This window comes from Anabrus simplex, chromosome 4 (genome assembly GCF_040414725.1).
Source record: "Anabrus simplex isolate iqAnaSimp1 chromosome 4, ASM4041472v1, whole genome shotgun sequence".
NCBI lineage: Eukaryota > Metazoa > Arthropoda > Insecta > Orthoptera > Tettigoniidae > Anabrus > Anabrus simplex.
The window spans coordinates 321,823,136-321,837,235 of record NC_090268.1 but is presented as its reverse complement, the minus strand read 5'-3'; the positions used below and the strand labels follow the sequence as shown (position 1 = coordinate 321,837,235).

Genomic DNA, 14,100 nt, shown 5'->3' with positions numbered 1-14,100 from the left:
GTCACGGAGGCGACTGTCAAGAATGCACTCAAAGATTTTCATTATAGTTCCCATACTCACCAACATCAGCCTTCTCTTTCCAAATAGGAACCATTGTACTGGTGGTCCAGATATGGGGCACTGTGCCTTCTTCCGCAATTCGGATGAACAAAGATATCTGAGGTTCGGCACTGCACTGACCAAGTATCTTCCAATTAAACAACAATTTGTTTCAACAGTTCTTGAATTACTGAATATTTTTCTTTTTTTTTTTTTTTTGCTAGTTGCTTTACGTCGCACCGACACAGATAGGTCTTATGGCAACGATGGGACAGGAAAGGGCTAGGAGTGGGAAGGAAGCGGCCGTGGCCTTAATTAAGGTACAGCCCCAGCATTTGCCTGTTGTGAAAATGGGAAACCACGGAAAACCATTTTCAGGGCTGCCGACAGTGGGGTTCGAACCTACTATCTCCCGAATACTGGATACTGGCCGCACTTAAGCGACTGCAGCTATCGAGCTCGGTTTACTGAATATCAGGTTGGAGAAAATAGAACATATGAACATGCAAACAATATTATAATATAGCCTAATGCACAGGAAATGACTGATCAATCTCAATATGCCTAAACAGTAATCATTTTCATAACCACCTCTCTACAACAAAAAGCGTGATATACATACTTAAAAAAAAAATGATAATCATGAACACTGCTAAGTTCCACTGTTTGGTGTATCACTGCCTAAGTTTTGACCCTGTCCTGCTCCAGAGCCACTAGACTTATCAGTATCATTACTTCCACTCTTTTTTATCATGCTGACAAAAGTATCAAGGCGTGTGGGATTTGGTATCTGTAGTACCATGTGTGCTTCCTCCAAAATGAGCAAACCATTGTGAGCATCTCCTGGGGAAAGATTATGTTCTGCCATCACATGCTGTTCCCAGTCACTGTGTGAAGGCAGTACTTGCAGACACCACTTGCAAGACAGCCGAGGAGATTGTGTATGCACTGCTTTGATGTGACGTCTTCGAAATCCCCAGCTTGTATATGCACGATCACAGAAGGGGCACGGGAAAGGTGGATATGGAAAATTCTTTGTAGCTGAAAAAAAAAAACCAAAGAATTACAATTGGGTAACAGTTGCAACAACACATGTATAATTATTCAGAACTGGCTGGCATACAAAACTTATAATATTCTTCCATTTACAATTACACAAATCTTAGCTCTTTACATCACAGGAATAAACAAGACTGGCTGTGGTACAGCTAAAATGTAATTTTACATAAACAGTATTATGAATATTAAATGTAATTAGGTCAAAGACTAGTTAGAAATTAAAGTTGTTATTATTATACATCAATAGTTGGAAAGCTAACCTGTTACATCATTGTCTCACAATATTAATGCAATCTACATCTACTCAAGTATGAGTCATCTTTATGCTTTGATATTCGTCTATTTTGTTTAAGCCACTCTAAATGTGTTCTACTGACTCTGTCTCTGCCCGTGATCAAATTCTATCATATTACTCTCTAAATAATTTACTAATCTTACACTCCCTGGCAAAAAATCACCCGGAGGGAAGGGTCCAATTTGGACATATTGTACTGGCCCGAATATAAAATGTACTAATAAAAATTGTAGTTGTCTTACAAGTACTAATAGACCTTGTGAAGGTCTATTAGTAAGATTTCCCAACTATACTGGCATGTATGGCAGGAGTCATCAAGTATGCATTGCAGCCAAGCTCTAAGTTACAAATAAACCAAAAATTCTCAAGCTTTGATGATTTTTTTTCCCTAATTTGTGGCTTGGAATATATAGTTACTTGGATTGGTGTCATTGTATTTTAGTCACTACATTCAGTTTTGGTCACTATTACAGCCATGGTAGATTGTGTGAGAAGGAGAATACATTTATTACTTAAGTAAAACACAAGTGAGAGAATTAATGATAAAAACTTCAAACTGTAGGTTTCATGCAAGGCAAGACATACTATAAATGATGTACAGACTGGGAAGAAGTTTGGTGTTTTAGAGTTGAATGTATGACAGCAAAGAGACAAAGAAAAATTTCAGAATGCTAGCACATAAAGAGAAGCATTTAGAGGATTGAAGACAGGAAAACTGGACAAAACTGATAGGCTTGTTACGGGATTTGTACAGGAGAAAAGAAAGTAGACTTACCCAGTAAGTCGCTAAATGATTAGAATGAAGGTATTGGGGGTGGCACAGTTCCAGTAACTGAATTTAAGGCAAGTCTGGGGTAGTGTAAACAAATGATGTGCGTTCAGGACTCTGTTTACAACATCACTGTACTATTGCGCACTGCCTACCAGCAGATTATGCCGATACATTTGGTCACCTCTCAGCATTACATAACAAGGTTCATATGGAAGAGAATGAAAATGAGTCCAGTGATACTTTACTTTCCATATTTGGGAGATCCATTCCAATTTTCCTTTTCAGAACTCAGCAGCTTTTATCCCCCTCTCTCTAGTAAGGATGAGATCTTCCTGAGTGCAGGAGTCATTCCTTTCTTGGTAGCAGGTGAGTAGCTAGAGGCATGATACCTGTGAGAGGGTAAATCGTCTGCACTGGAGTTGGTGTCAGGCAGCTAGTGACTATAAAGGTGGATTCATTTAGGACTATGTCCACTAACTTGCAGTGAGGAGATGGATCCCAAAGTGGTGCCCCACACTCTCCTGCCACAAAGCAAAGTCCCAAGGCCGATGAATACAGGACCTGAGAGTTAGTTCCCAATGATGTCAAGCCCATCAGCTAAATAAGATACCATTTCTGGAATTTATCTTATCTTCCAGTTCTTGGCACTGCTTCTTGAAGGTCGGGGTATGATCCAGTTTGATGTCCAGGTAGCAGGGCATGTCACAGTGGTCAAGGGATAATCCTCTCCAGACGATGCTCAAATTTAGTTGGCTCTTCCCATTGAAAAGATGGTACATGCTAATTTGAGTCTTGCCTGGTTTAGGCTTCAGATGGTTTGTTCATAATACTTAGCTTGTCTCTTGAGAGCATTGGCTAGTTTTATCTCCACCTCTTCAAAAGTCCCTTCCTGTGCAGTGACTGCAGTGTTGTACATGTAGATGAAGTGCCTTACCTCCACACGGTCTGGCTGATCATTCATATAGATGTTACATAATATTGGGGACAATACACTGTCTCGAGGTAGCCCATTTTCCCAGTTTCTCCATTGGTTTTTCTTCCCTTGCAGCATACTACAGAACCTTCTGTTTTGCAGCACAGCACACATGACGTTTCATTAGTTACAAGTCCTTAGTGATTTTACACAGCTTGAATATAAGCTTCTTATAGTTCACTGTATCATAAGCAGCACAGATCTATGAAGGCTATATCAGTGACCAGCTTTTTCTCGTATTCAACTTTGATATCCTGAGCCAGGTTCAAAACTTGGCTACAGCATGATTTTCCATGCCTGAATCTGGTTTGCTCTGAGATCAGCTGGTCATGAACGGTTGATGAAATTCTTTCAAGGATCAACCTTTTGAATGCCTTGTAGTGGTGGCATACGAGAGACACAGGGCAGAAGTTTTTTGAATCTGCTGGTCCTCTGCCAAGTTTTAGTAAAGCCACCATTTGTGCTTTCCTCCACAGCCTCACAAAGCGCAGTCTCAACACACCTGTTCATCTTCAGCAGCCACTGGCTTGTTGATGGACTAAAGTTCTTCATTTTGATGATGATGATGCTTGTTGTTTAAAGGGACCTAACATCTAGGTCATCAGCCCCTAATGGTACAAAATGAGACAAAATGTAGTGACAATTGAAAGGTCCAAAATCATCCACTGACCAGAATTCAAAACATGATGATGAAGAACGAATGAATGGATATGAATTTAAAACGATCAGTGGATCCGACCCGCAATGCCTCACATTCCCAGAAACTAGCTTAAAACAATAGTATTAATGACCACGGGACTGCTTCTAAAGCACGATCCTGAATCGATTATGCTTGATGTCTAAAGAGGTCCAAAATCCAGGTCATCGGTCCCTCATAATGTTACTTATTGCTAGTAAAATAGAACCATGGTATTTGTCATGTTATGGTACTAATCAAAAGTAATGTAGACCAGCGGCATTCCACACATTATGGTACTACTCACAGGTAATGCAATACGCACATGTAATGCAGACCTATGGTGTTTCTCACACTGAGGAGCCATTTACAGGCAATGCAAACCTATGGTGTTCCTCACATAGTAGGTACTAATCATAGGCAACACAGACCCACAGTGTCGCTGATATAGTGGTACTAATCACAGGTACTGTGAAACCCACCCTGATTCACATGCTGTCGCTACTAATCACAAACCTATTGTGTACCTAACAGAGTAATACTACTCGCAAGAAAAGGCAACCCATGGTGTTCCCCGTGTGATGGTACTAATTACAAGTAGTCTCAAGGTCTTAATTCGATCATCCATTGGTCGCCCCTTTTAGTCGCCTCTTTCGACAGGCAAGAGATACCATGGGTGTATTTTTCGTCTGTGTTCTCCACCCACAAGGGGCAGAGTGAGAGAGAGAGAGAGAGAGAGAGAGAGAGAGAGAGAGAGAGAGAGAGAAACAAAGAAGGGATCCGTCACTTCGAAAAATGGAGTAACGGACGAAGAAAGGCAAGGGCCATGAAGGGAGTGAAAATGAAAGACTCCCTAGGCCTCGAATGCTCTAATACCATCGGGGTCAGAAGAGAACAAGAGTTGACCAAGGGAAGTCAGACAGGATAGAGGAAAGTGGGGAGCCTGGTACAAGTAAATAGAAGCAATGCCAGGACTCAGCTAAGGGCCGCGTGGTTGCCAACCCACGCTCCCAAGTTGAGAGCCCCTGGGGCCCCTTTTAGTCACCACTTACGACTATAAGGTACAAAGAACACGTTAATGCGGTCAAACATAAAATATATTCGGCAATGGGAGAACATATGGTTGAAATGAATCATAAATTTACAGACATTTCCAATGACATGAAATTATTACATTCGACCAAAAAGGGAAAACTGATTAATGTTTTGGAAAATTTAGGAATTTACCTTACACAAAAATGTAATTCTGAATAAAGTTTAAATGAGAAAAGTACAGAAGATAACCCACTGTTTAGGCTAGCATATAATCATTTAAGGAACAAAAAGAAGAAGAAAAGAAAAACTTGAAGATCCTAAATTTGTATAGTGTTCTCATTCAGTTCAACCAAAATTGTATGTATTGATCATTTTTATAATATTTCATAAGTTCTCTTTACTCTTTGATATGATGTATTGGGACACAATACCCCTTCAAATTGTAAAACAAAAGATTGTGTCATATTATGTTATTCTTTGATCTAACCACTGATGAAGGGAAGGGTTGAGATTTCCCGAAACATGTATGGTTTAATTAATAATGTTTCTTTCATTTAATGAGTGTATTGATCAAGGCGGATTTAAATAAACTATTATAAATAGTTATATTATACAGGCAGGGGATACTGTTGGTGTATTCTTCATCTGCATCCCTCATCCACAGGGGGTGTTCTTGATTTGTTCTGTCCTACTGCCATCTGGGAGCATAGCTTTCTTGACCTTCATGAGTGATGCGGCATATTCCAGTTCATCTGAGGTGAAGGTTTGACTGAGGAAATCGTTCTCCTCTCTGAGATGTTCCAGCATCAGTCTTAGTCCGTATTATGGTTTTCTCAATGTGAAGCAGGTGATATGCTATCTGATTTGGAGTGACCTGAGTGAAGTCCTCTGGAGGGTTCTTGACCAGATTCCATGCTCTTCTGCTGTCCTAAAACCATCCATCCTTCCCTTCTTCCAGCTACGATGCTCCTGATGAGTTTTCCACCTACCTGGATAGTGTTGTCTGCGATAGGGTCCCTCTTGTACTTTTCCTGGTATTCCTTTAGCAGGTTCCTGGACTCTCTGACTTCAGTCCAGTGATACCAATCACAAGGGCAATTCAACATCTGCAGGTGATGTTGGCGAGTTCAAATGCAAGTTCCAAGCCAGAGTTGGAATATCCAGAATCCAGTGATACAAGTTAGTCATCCTGCAAATCCTCTAGTTCTAGTTATGCAGCAATTCTGGTAGAAAGTATTAATGTGAAGATCAATAATGAATATGCAAGAAGAGCAAAAGTGTGAGTAGTGAAGACTTATGACAACTTCACAAGAAGTGAGCACTGAAAATACAGATTTCTGCAAATTACATCAGTCAAATCAAGAAAATATGTAAAATTGAGAGTAGGAAAATTACAAAATTTGTATCCTGTTTTCATGCTCAAGATGTACAGAAAAGGATAAAGCTGCAGAGGAATTTCCAGAATCTTGAAAGAAAGCTGTTTATCTGTTAGATTCCCTCCATTTACTGAGCCATATCGTATATGCCTCAATTATTTACTTACGACGCTGTGGAAATATTTTATTTTATGCATATGCAAGGAGCTGGGAATGAAGGCAGGAAGTCAGAAGAGCTGCGACATAGGTGAGGCATACCCAGTACTTTTCCATTACCAGGAAACTTTTTCAAATTCAAATCGAACCGCTGGCTATGTATCCAGGCATGCAGACCCCACTCTACTTTTCAAATTCAACCGATACGAACTAGGGGGCAGGGAAAATTTGAACGCCAGGAACCCCAAGACAACTAAATCAGGTTGATGAACTTCATCTTCCCTGGACTGGGATCCTTTGAATTCAAGCAGAGATATTCGCCACCAAGTTAAAATTCCACAGGGGTTAATTAATGAGAAATTGGAAACAGATTTATCATTCACTTCTAAGTGATAATAATGATTACTTAAGCGCTTTTGATAATAATACTCATTTAAACGTGAAGCCGTTGGAGTTTGGAAATCCGTTAGCAGGCCACTGTCTCTGTTAGCCAGGGATTCACCTCGAGCAACGAACAAACTGTAAGACTATTTAAACTCCTCTAATTTTGCCAGAAGTATTTTCAGTGAGTTGCACACGGTGCATGCCGTTCTCCGCAAGAGGTGATATTTTTCTTTGTGATTATCAAAATCAGTTACATGCTATATGCCATTCCAGAACTAATAATTTGCTTTGTGACTAGCAGTATTTCTAAAAGATAGTTACATCTATCTTGGTCTTCATCAAATATTTTGAAATACCAAGTGTGGACTGGTACTGTTCAGATTTCATATATTCATTAATCTGAGAAAAACAACTCGAGACCTGCGAGCAAAATAGAAGAACAATTAATGCTTTATTTGCATATCCAGTTGGTACGTGTTCACGAGTCACGGATATTACGCGTGCATTCCGTATATTTGAGCTACAAAGAAGGACTAATGTTGATTGGGTATACACCCTTAATCTAATGCCTGTGCGTAGGCTAAGCCAATTATACCCTATCATTATGATCAATCTTGTGTATTCGTGCACGCAAAGCGGTGAAGAGGAGGCCTTAAACCACAGCATCTTTGCAGACTTTTCCAGGTACGAGAAGTCAACAGTGGCTGTATGAGGAATCGAAACCAGGACCACTCAACCTTTGCTGACCGCTGTCATGATGGGCTAAGGCGATTGTGACACAGCGGACATGTGATTCGTGGTGAATGGTGAATAGCTGCAAAAGTTAAGTGCTAATGTCAATATAAGGATGTTTTAGGAAATACTAATACACTAGAGTACGGTTAATTTGAGTATTTCAATGATTTACTGTCAGCCAGAGTGGCAATTGCTTTTGTTCAAGTTTACTTAACATAAAATTTGGTAAGGACTGGTGTGCACGTTTTTAGCCCATTTGAACTGTACATATTTAGCCAGATGGGAGAAAGAGTAATGATAGGTTAACATCAATCAATCAATCAATCAATCAATCAATCAATCAATCAATCAATCAATCAATCAATCAATCAATCAATCAATACTGATCTCCATTTAGGGCAGTCGCCCAGGTGGCAGATTCCCTATCTGTTGTTATAAGTTATTGTTGTAAGTTATTTCAATTCCTAACTCCCCTTCCTATAAACGAATTTTTGCCCCAATTTGTCCTCTTGAATTCCAACTTTATCTTCATATTGTGATCTTTCCTACTTTTAAAGGCACCACTCAAACTTATTCGTCTACTGATGTCCTCCCATGCCATCTCTCCAGTGACAGCTTGGAACATACCACTTAATTGAAATTGTAAATTGTATTGATTAGGTGGTCAAATTAATAAATTAACTTATTGTTATTATTTCAATCAAAAATCAATACAGATCAAAAATTATATTTATCACATGTAACATACCACTTAGTCGAGCAGCTCGTCTCCTTTCTCCCAAGTCTTCCCAGCCCAAACTTTTCAACATGTTTGTAACGCAACTCTTTAGTCGGAAATCACCCAGAACAAATCGAGCTGCTTTTCTTTTGATTTTTTCCAGTTCCTGAATCAAGTAATCCTGGTGAGGGTCCCATACAATGGAACCATACTCTAGTTGGGGTCTCATCAGAGACAAATATGCTCTCTCCTTTACATCCTTACTACAACCCTAAATACCCTCATAACCATGTACCATTTATTTACAATCATATCTATGTGATTACCCCAAAGTCTTTTCTTATATTAATACCTAGGTATTTACAATGATCCCCAAATGGAACTTTCACCCCCAACACAGTAATTAAAACTGAGAGGACTTTTCCTATTTGTGAAACTCACAACCTGACTTTTATCCCAGTTTATCATCATACCATTGCCTGCTGTCCATCTCACAACATTATCGAGGTCATTTTGCAGTTGCTCACATTCTTGTAACTTATTTATTACTCTGTACAGAATAACATCATCTGTAAAAAGCCTTATCTTTGATTCCACTTCTTTACACATATCATTGATATATATATATATATATATATATAAGAAAACATAAAGGTCCAATAATACTGCCTTGAGGAATTCCCCTCTTCATTATTACAGGGACAGATAAAGCTTCACCTACTCTGATTCTCTGAGTTCTATTTTCTAGAAACAGAGCCACCCATTCAGTCACTCTTTTGTCGGGTCCAATTGCACTCATTTTTGCCAGTAGTCTCCCATGATCTACCCAATCAAATGCTTAGACAGGTCAATTACAATACAGTCCAACTGACCTTCTGAATCCAGGAAATCTGCTATATCTTGCTGGAATCCTACAAGTTGGGCTTCAATGGAATAACCTTTCCTAAACCCAAACGGCCTTCTATTGAACCAGTTATTAATTTTGCAAACATGTCTTATATTATCACTAGCTATACCACCCGGCGTAGCCCGGTTGGTTTAGGATGTTTGCTTTTAAGATTAGTATCACCAGTTAGTTATGTTAAAGTGATTTTTTATAGAATTCCTTTCCGGGATATGGATTTTTACCATCTATTGTATAGTTTTAGAGTTACTTAGATGTGTTTGATTTCAAGTTTTAAATGATTTCATTTTTGAGTAAAATTTTGTCCTTGTGGAAGCTTGAATTGTTTGGGAAGTATTTGATCCTTTCTAAAAGATAATAAGTGATAACTTCATGTATTTATCCGTCACGGTATAGATATGATCTACACGATTTCAACTGTCATTGAGACTCTCACCAATCAGCCTTGAGACCCCAAATGCAGTGGATTCAACACTATCTCGGTCATTTTAGACTATTTACTACAAAACCCCTTTCAGTGTCCCGTCCCAATGGAGGCTGAACGTCGACTTAAATGTTATTCAGAGGGTCACAACAGTGAATTCGACATTAATATCGGTTATTTTATATTATTTTTAAATAATGGATTGGTTTTTCATCTCCATAGCATTTTTTTTTTTCAGATGGTAAGTCATGTATGGACCAAGTTTTGTTAAGAGGTATTTTGGAATATACCCACATACACCCATATATCATGGTTATTTTTACATTCATTTTCACCCTTCTCAACCTCCATACCAAGTATGACTTATCCATCCAGAGTGTCACAGTTCAACTCAGTGAACTCGTAAAGATTAATATCAGTCATTTTCGTTTATTTTTATATTTCACCACCTCCACGTGGGGTGCTACTGGTGTTTTACCCAACAGTATTTTTTTCAGATAGTAAGTCATATGTGTACCAATTTTGTATGAGGGCTATGTTGGAAGCAAAAAAAAAAAAAAAAACACACACACGCGCGCGCGCGCGACATCCAGAGCATCATTATTCGTCTCACTATTCCACACTATTTTTGATTATTTTTAAATATCAGCCCTTCCCACCCCACTCCTAGGCGTGCTAGGTCTACCATACCTCCTCGCAGTTTGTCTCATGATAGTAAGTCATAAGTGTACCAAGTTTGGCTGAAATCTCTCCTGTAGTCCAGAAAAGTATGGATTCAACACTAATATCGGTCGTTTTTAGTTATAATTATATTTCTCCCCCTTCCCTAGGGGTGTCCTGCCCCTGCAGTATTTTTTACATATAGTAGATAATATTTGTATCAAGTTTAATTGACACCTATGCTGGAACATACATACAAACACCCAAAATCTCGGTCATTTGCACATTTCCTTTTCTTCACCCCATCTCACAACCCTGCCGATTGGGGCTCAACTTGGACTTAAACGACATCCGGAGCAATCCAGAAAAGTATGGATTCAACACTATTTTCAATTAATTTTATGTCTCACTCCCCCCTCCCCCCAAAGGGTGCTGAACTCACTTCAATATGGAACACTACGAAATTCTCATCTCTTAATGCTGAGCATGGACTTTTAAAAAATATCCAGACTGTCAGTATACATCTCAGTGACCCCGAAAACTATAGATTTGTCACTATTTCCGATTAATTTTATATCTCATTCCCCCTCGCCCCCCACCCCAAAGGGCGATGAACTTTGAATTTAAAAAATCCGGAGTGTCACTATACATCTCAGCGACCCCGAAAACTATGGATTCGATACTATTTCCGATTATTTTTATATCTCACTTGCGTCTCGTCCCCTACCCCAAATGACTTAAAAAAATCGCGGATGTCACTGTTCATCTCAGCAACCTCGAAAACTATGGATTTGTCACTATTTCCAATTATTTTTATATCTCATTCCCCCTCGTCCCCCACCCCAAAGAGTGATGAACTTACCGGGCACGTTGGTCATGCTGTTAGGGGCGCGCGGCTCTGACCTTGCATCTGGGAGATAGTGGGTTCGAATCCCACTGTCGACAGCCCTGAAGATGGTTTTCCGTTGTTTCCCATTTTCACACCTGGCAAATGCTGGAACTATACCTTAATTAAAACCATGGCCGATTCCTTCCAACTCACAGGCCTTTCCCATCCCATCGTCGCCATAAGACCTATCTGTGTCGGTGCGACGTAAAGCCACTAGCAAAAAAAAGTGATGAACTTGGACTTTCATAAATTCCGGAGTGTCACTGTTCATTTCAGCGACCCCGAAACTATGAATTCGACTTTCATTTTTTATCATTAATATTTTCATATCTCACTCCCTCTCCCCCCCCCCCCCCCTTCACCGCTAAGGGTGCTGAATATGGACTTAAAAAATCCCGAGTCACTATTAATCTCAGCGACCTTGAAAACTATGGATTCGACACTATTTCCGATTATTTTTATATATCATTCCCCCCTTGTCCCCACCACCCCAAAGAGTGATGAACTTGGACTTCAACAAATTCCGGGGTGTTACTATTCATCTCAGCCACCCTGAAAATGATGGATTCGGCTCTATTTTCTGTTATTATTATTATCATTATTATTATATCTCACTCCCCCCTCGCTCCCGCCCCAAAGGGGGCTGAAATTGGATTTTTAAAATCCGGAGCATCACTATTTATCTCAGTGACCCCGAAAACCTTTAAGGGTGCTTCTGGTGTCATTCCCCCACGAGGTTTGTTTCCCGATAATGTCATAAGTGTACCAAGTTTGGTTGAAATTGCTCAAGTGGTTTAGGAGGAGATGCAATAGATGATGTGACCGTATCGTCACATTGAATATTTATTAGGAAATTAATATGTGGGGAGTGTATATGCTTGGAGCTTGTCAGGACAGGAGCGCAGTTTCATCATATTGCGTAACAACTTCACCAGCTTGGTGCCTAACTCACGCGGATAATGGTTTATAAAACCCCCAAGGTGAGCGCGCATGATGAGGGAAGACAAGGAGGAAAAATAGTTTCTGCTGACTCCGCCCCTAAAACAAATGCAGACTCACAGTAGAGCCAACTTGAGGCGATTTTAAAAGTACTTTTGGGAAAATAACGCTTAAATTAACCATGAAGGACTCATCGGAAGTAACAGCAAGAATATTTGGTCATTGGCAAAATTATAAAATGAAATAACATAATATTATTTATGAAATTACACGTCAAAGAAATTACGTAAGCTACTGGAGCATCATGATGCTAGGTATGAAGCAGACAGCCAATAGGGTTTCCCCGGTGGAACCTGGATTGAGACGGCTGAATGATTATAATTCTACTGATCGTTTTGCATTCCGCATTACATTAAGTGTTAGTGATTGGCGAGCCACACAATCTGACGCATCGCTGATTTCCATAAACTTAGTGGATCTGGAGATCTCAAAGTTGGAGTAGGGACAGTACCTCTGTCCAACCCCCACTCCATGTGAGACCATATATGTTTGCACTTCTGAGGGTGGTTAGTTAGTCAACAGACAGTCTATGAGGTGACCAGACGGTCGTTTTGTGGTCGGACTCTCCTGTGTCTGTGTAGAAAATATGGATCTAAATGGGAATGCAAAGATAGTGTAATTTCTTGTCGGTATCGTCAGTGGAAAACAGAATTTTAGAGGCAGTGCTGTATGAATGACGGATTAGTCATGACGCGCTGCATAATTACGTGACTATGCCATACATTCGCATCGCGAAATTGTGACGGGATGAAGTGTCGAATGTCGGACGAAGAAAACTATTCTTTGATTAATATCTCGTAGTAGAGATACAATACATACCCACCTATAGACCTATAGATTACATAGATTCGCCTTTGCTCGTTGGGAACCCGCAGTTGCTCTTCCTTAGGAGGGGGGTGATAACTCTTGTCATTCCATTATTGATGTTCTATACTTTTAACAGTTTCTTAAATATTTTACACGTCTAATACACAGCAACATTTTTCAAAATGGGCAGACCTATCAATGTTGGTACTATGACATGAAAGTACATCTCGATCATGGCATGTTGGAGTGCAATTTCAAAATAATAGGCATAAGAATGCACCTCCTATCAAGAAAGGTATTTTGTAAACTATTGCGGCGTGTTTTCATCCTCCTATATACAGCAGATATTATCCTCATCACGACGCGCAGATCACCTACGGGCGTCAAATCAAAAGACCTGCACCTGGCGAGCCGAACATGTCCTTGGGCACTCCCGGCACTAAAAGCATACGCCATTTCATTTACTGGGCTATCATGATATAGTGTAAACTGCTGTCGCCTAGCGACAATCTGTCCATTAAGTCGATCCAATCTTGGCGCGGCTTTGCAATTTAATAAAATTACATAAAATTACTCATAATAATAAAACTACCTTACCAATTTCGTTCAAACCACTTCATAATCCCCTTCAGATGTAATAAGAACAAATTGTGAAAATTTCAGCGAAATCAGTCCAGTATTTTTCAAGTCTATTAACGTCAAATATACCAACATCCAATTTTATATATATAGGTAAAGAATGTTTTCCCAAAGCTTACATGCAATGCATGTCAAACGGACTGGCCTGTAATTGTCAGTTTTATGTCTATCACCCTTTCCTTTATATACAGGGGCTACTATAGCAATTCTCCATTCATTTGGTAAAGTACCTTCATGCAAACAATAATCAAACAAATACTTCAGATATGGTACTATATCCCAAACCATTGTCTTTAGTATATCCCCCAAAACCTTATCAATTCCAGCTGCTTTTCTAGTTTTCAACTTTTGTATCTTACTGTAAATGTCATTGCTGTCATAGGTAAATTTTAATACTTCTTTAGTATTAGTTACCTCCTCTATCTGGACATTATCCTTGTAACCAACAATCTTTACATACCGCTGACTGAATACTTCTGCCTTTTGAAAATCCTCGCATACACACTCCCCTTGTTCATTAATGATTCCTGGAATGTCCTTCTTGAAACCTGTTTCTGCCT

At 39.5% G+C, this 14,100-nt stretch overlaps 1 protein-coding gene across 3 annotated transcripts in view; it reads right to left on the bottom strand.

The window, feature by feature from the left end:
- Window positions 1-502: 502 nt before the first annotated feature.
- The window catches only part of LOC136871943 (protein bric-a-brac 2), a 305,261-nt gene continuing 291,663 nt past the window's right edge, over window positions 503-14,100 (bottom strand). For all 3 annotated transcript variants that reach the window (XM_067145688.2, XM_067145689.2, XM_067145687.2), the window contains exon 6: window positions 503-1,080. In XM_067145688.2, coding sequence (XP_067001789.1) covers window positions 692-1,080 — 389 coding nt within the window. In that variant the 3' untranslated portion in view covers window positions 503-691. The remainder of the gene's footprint in view (window positions 1,081-14,100) is intronic.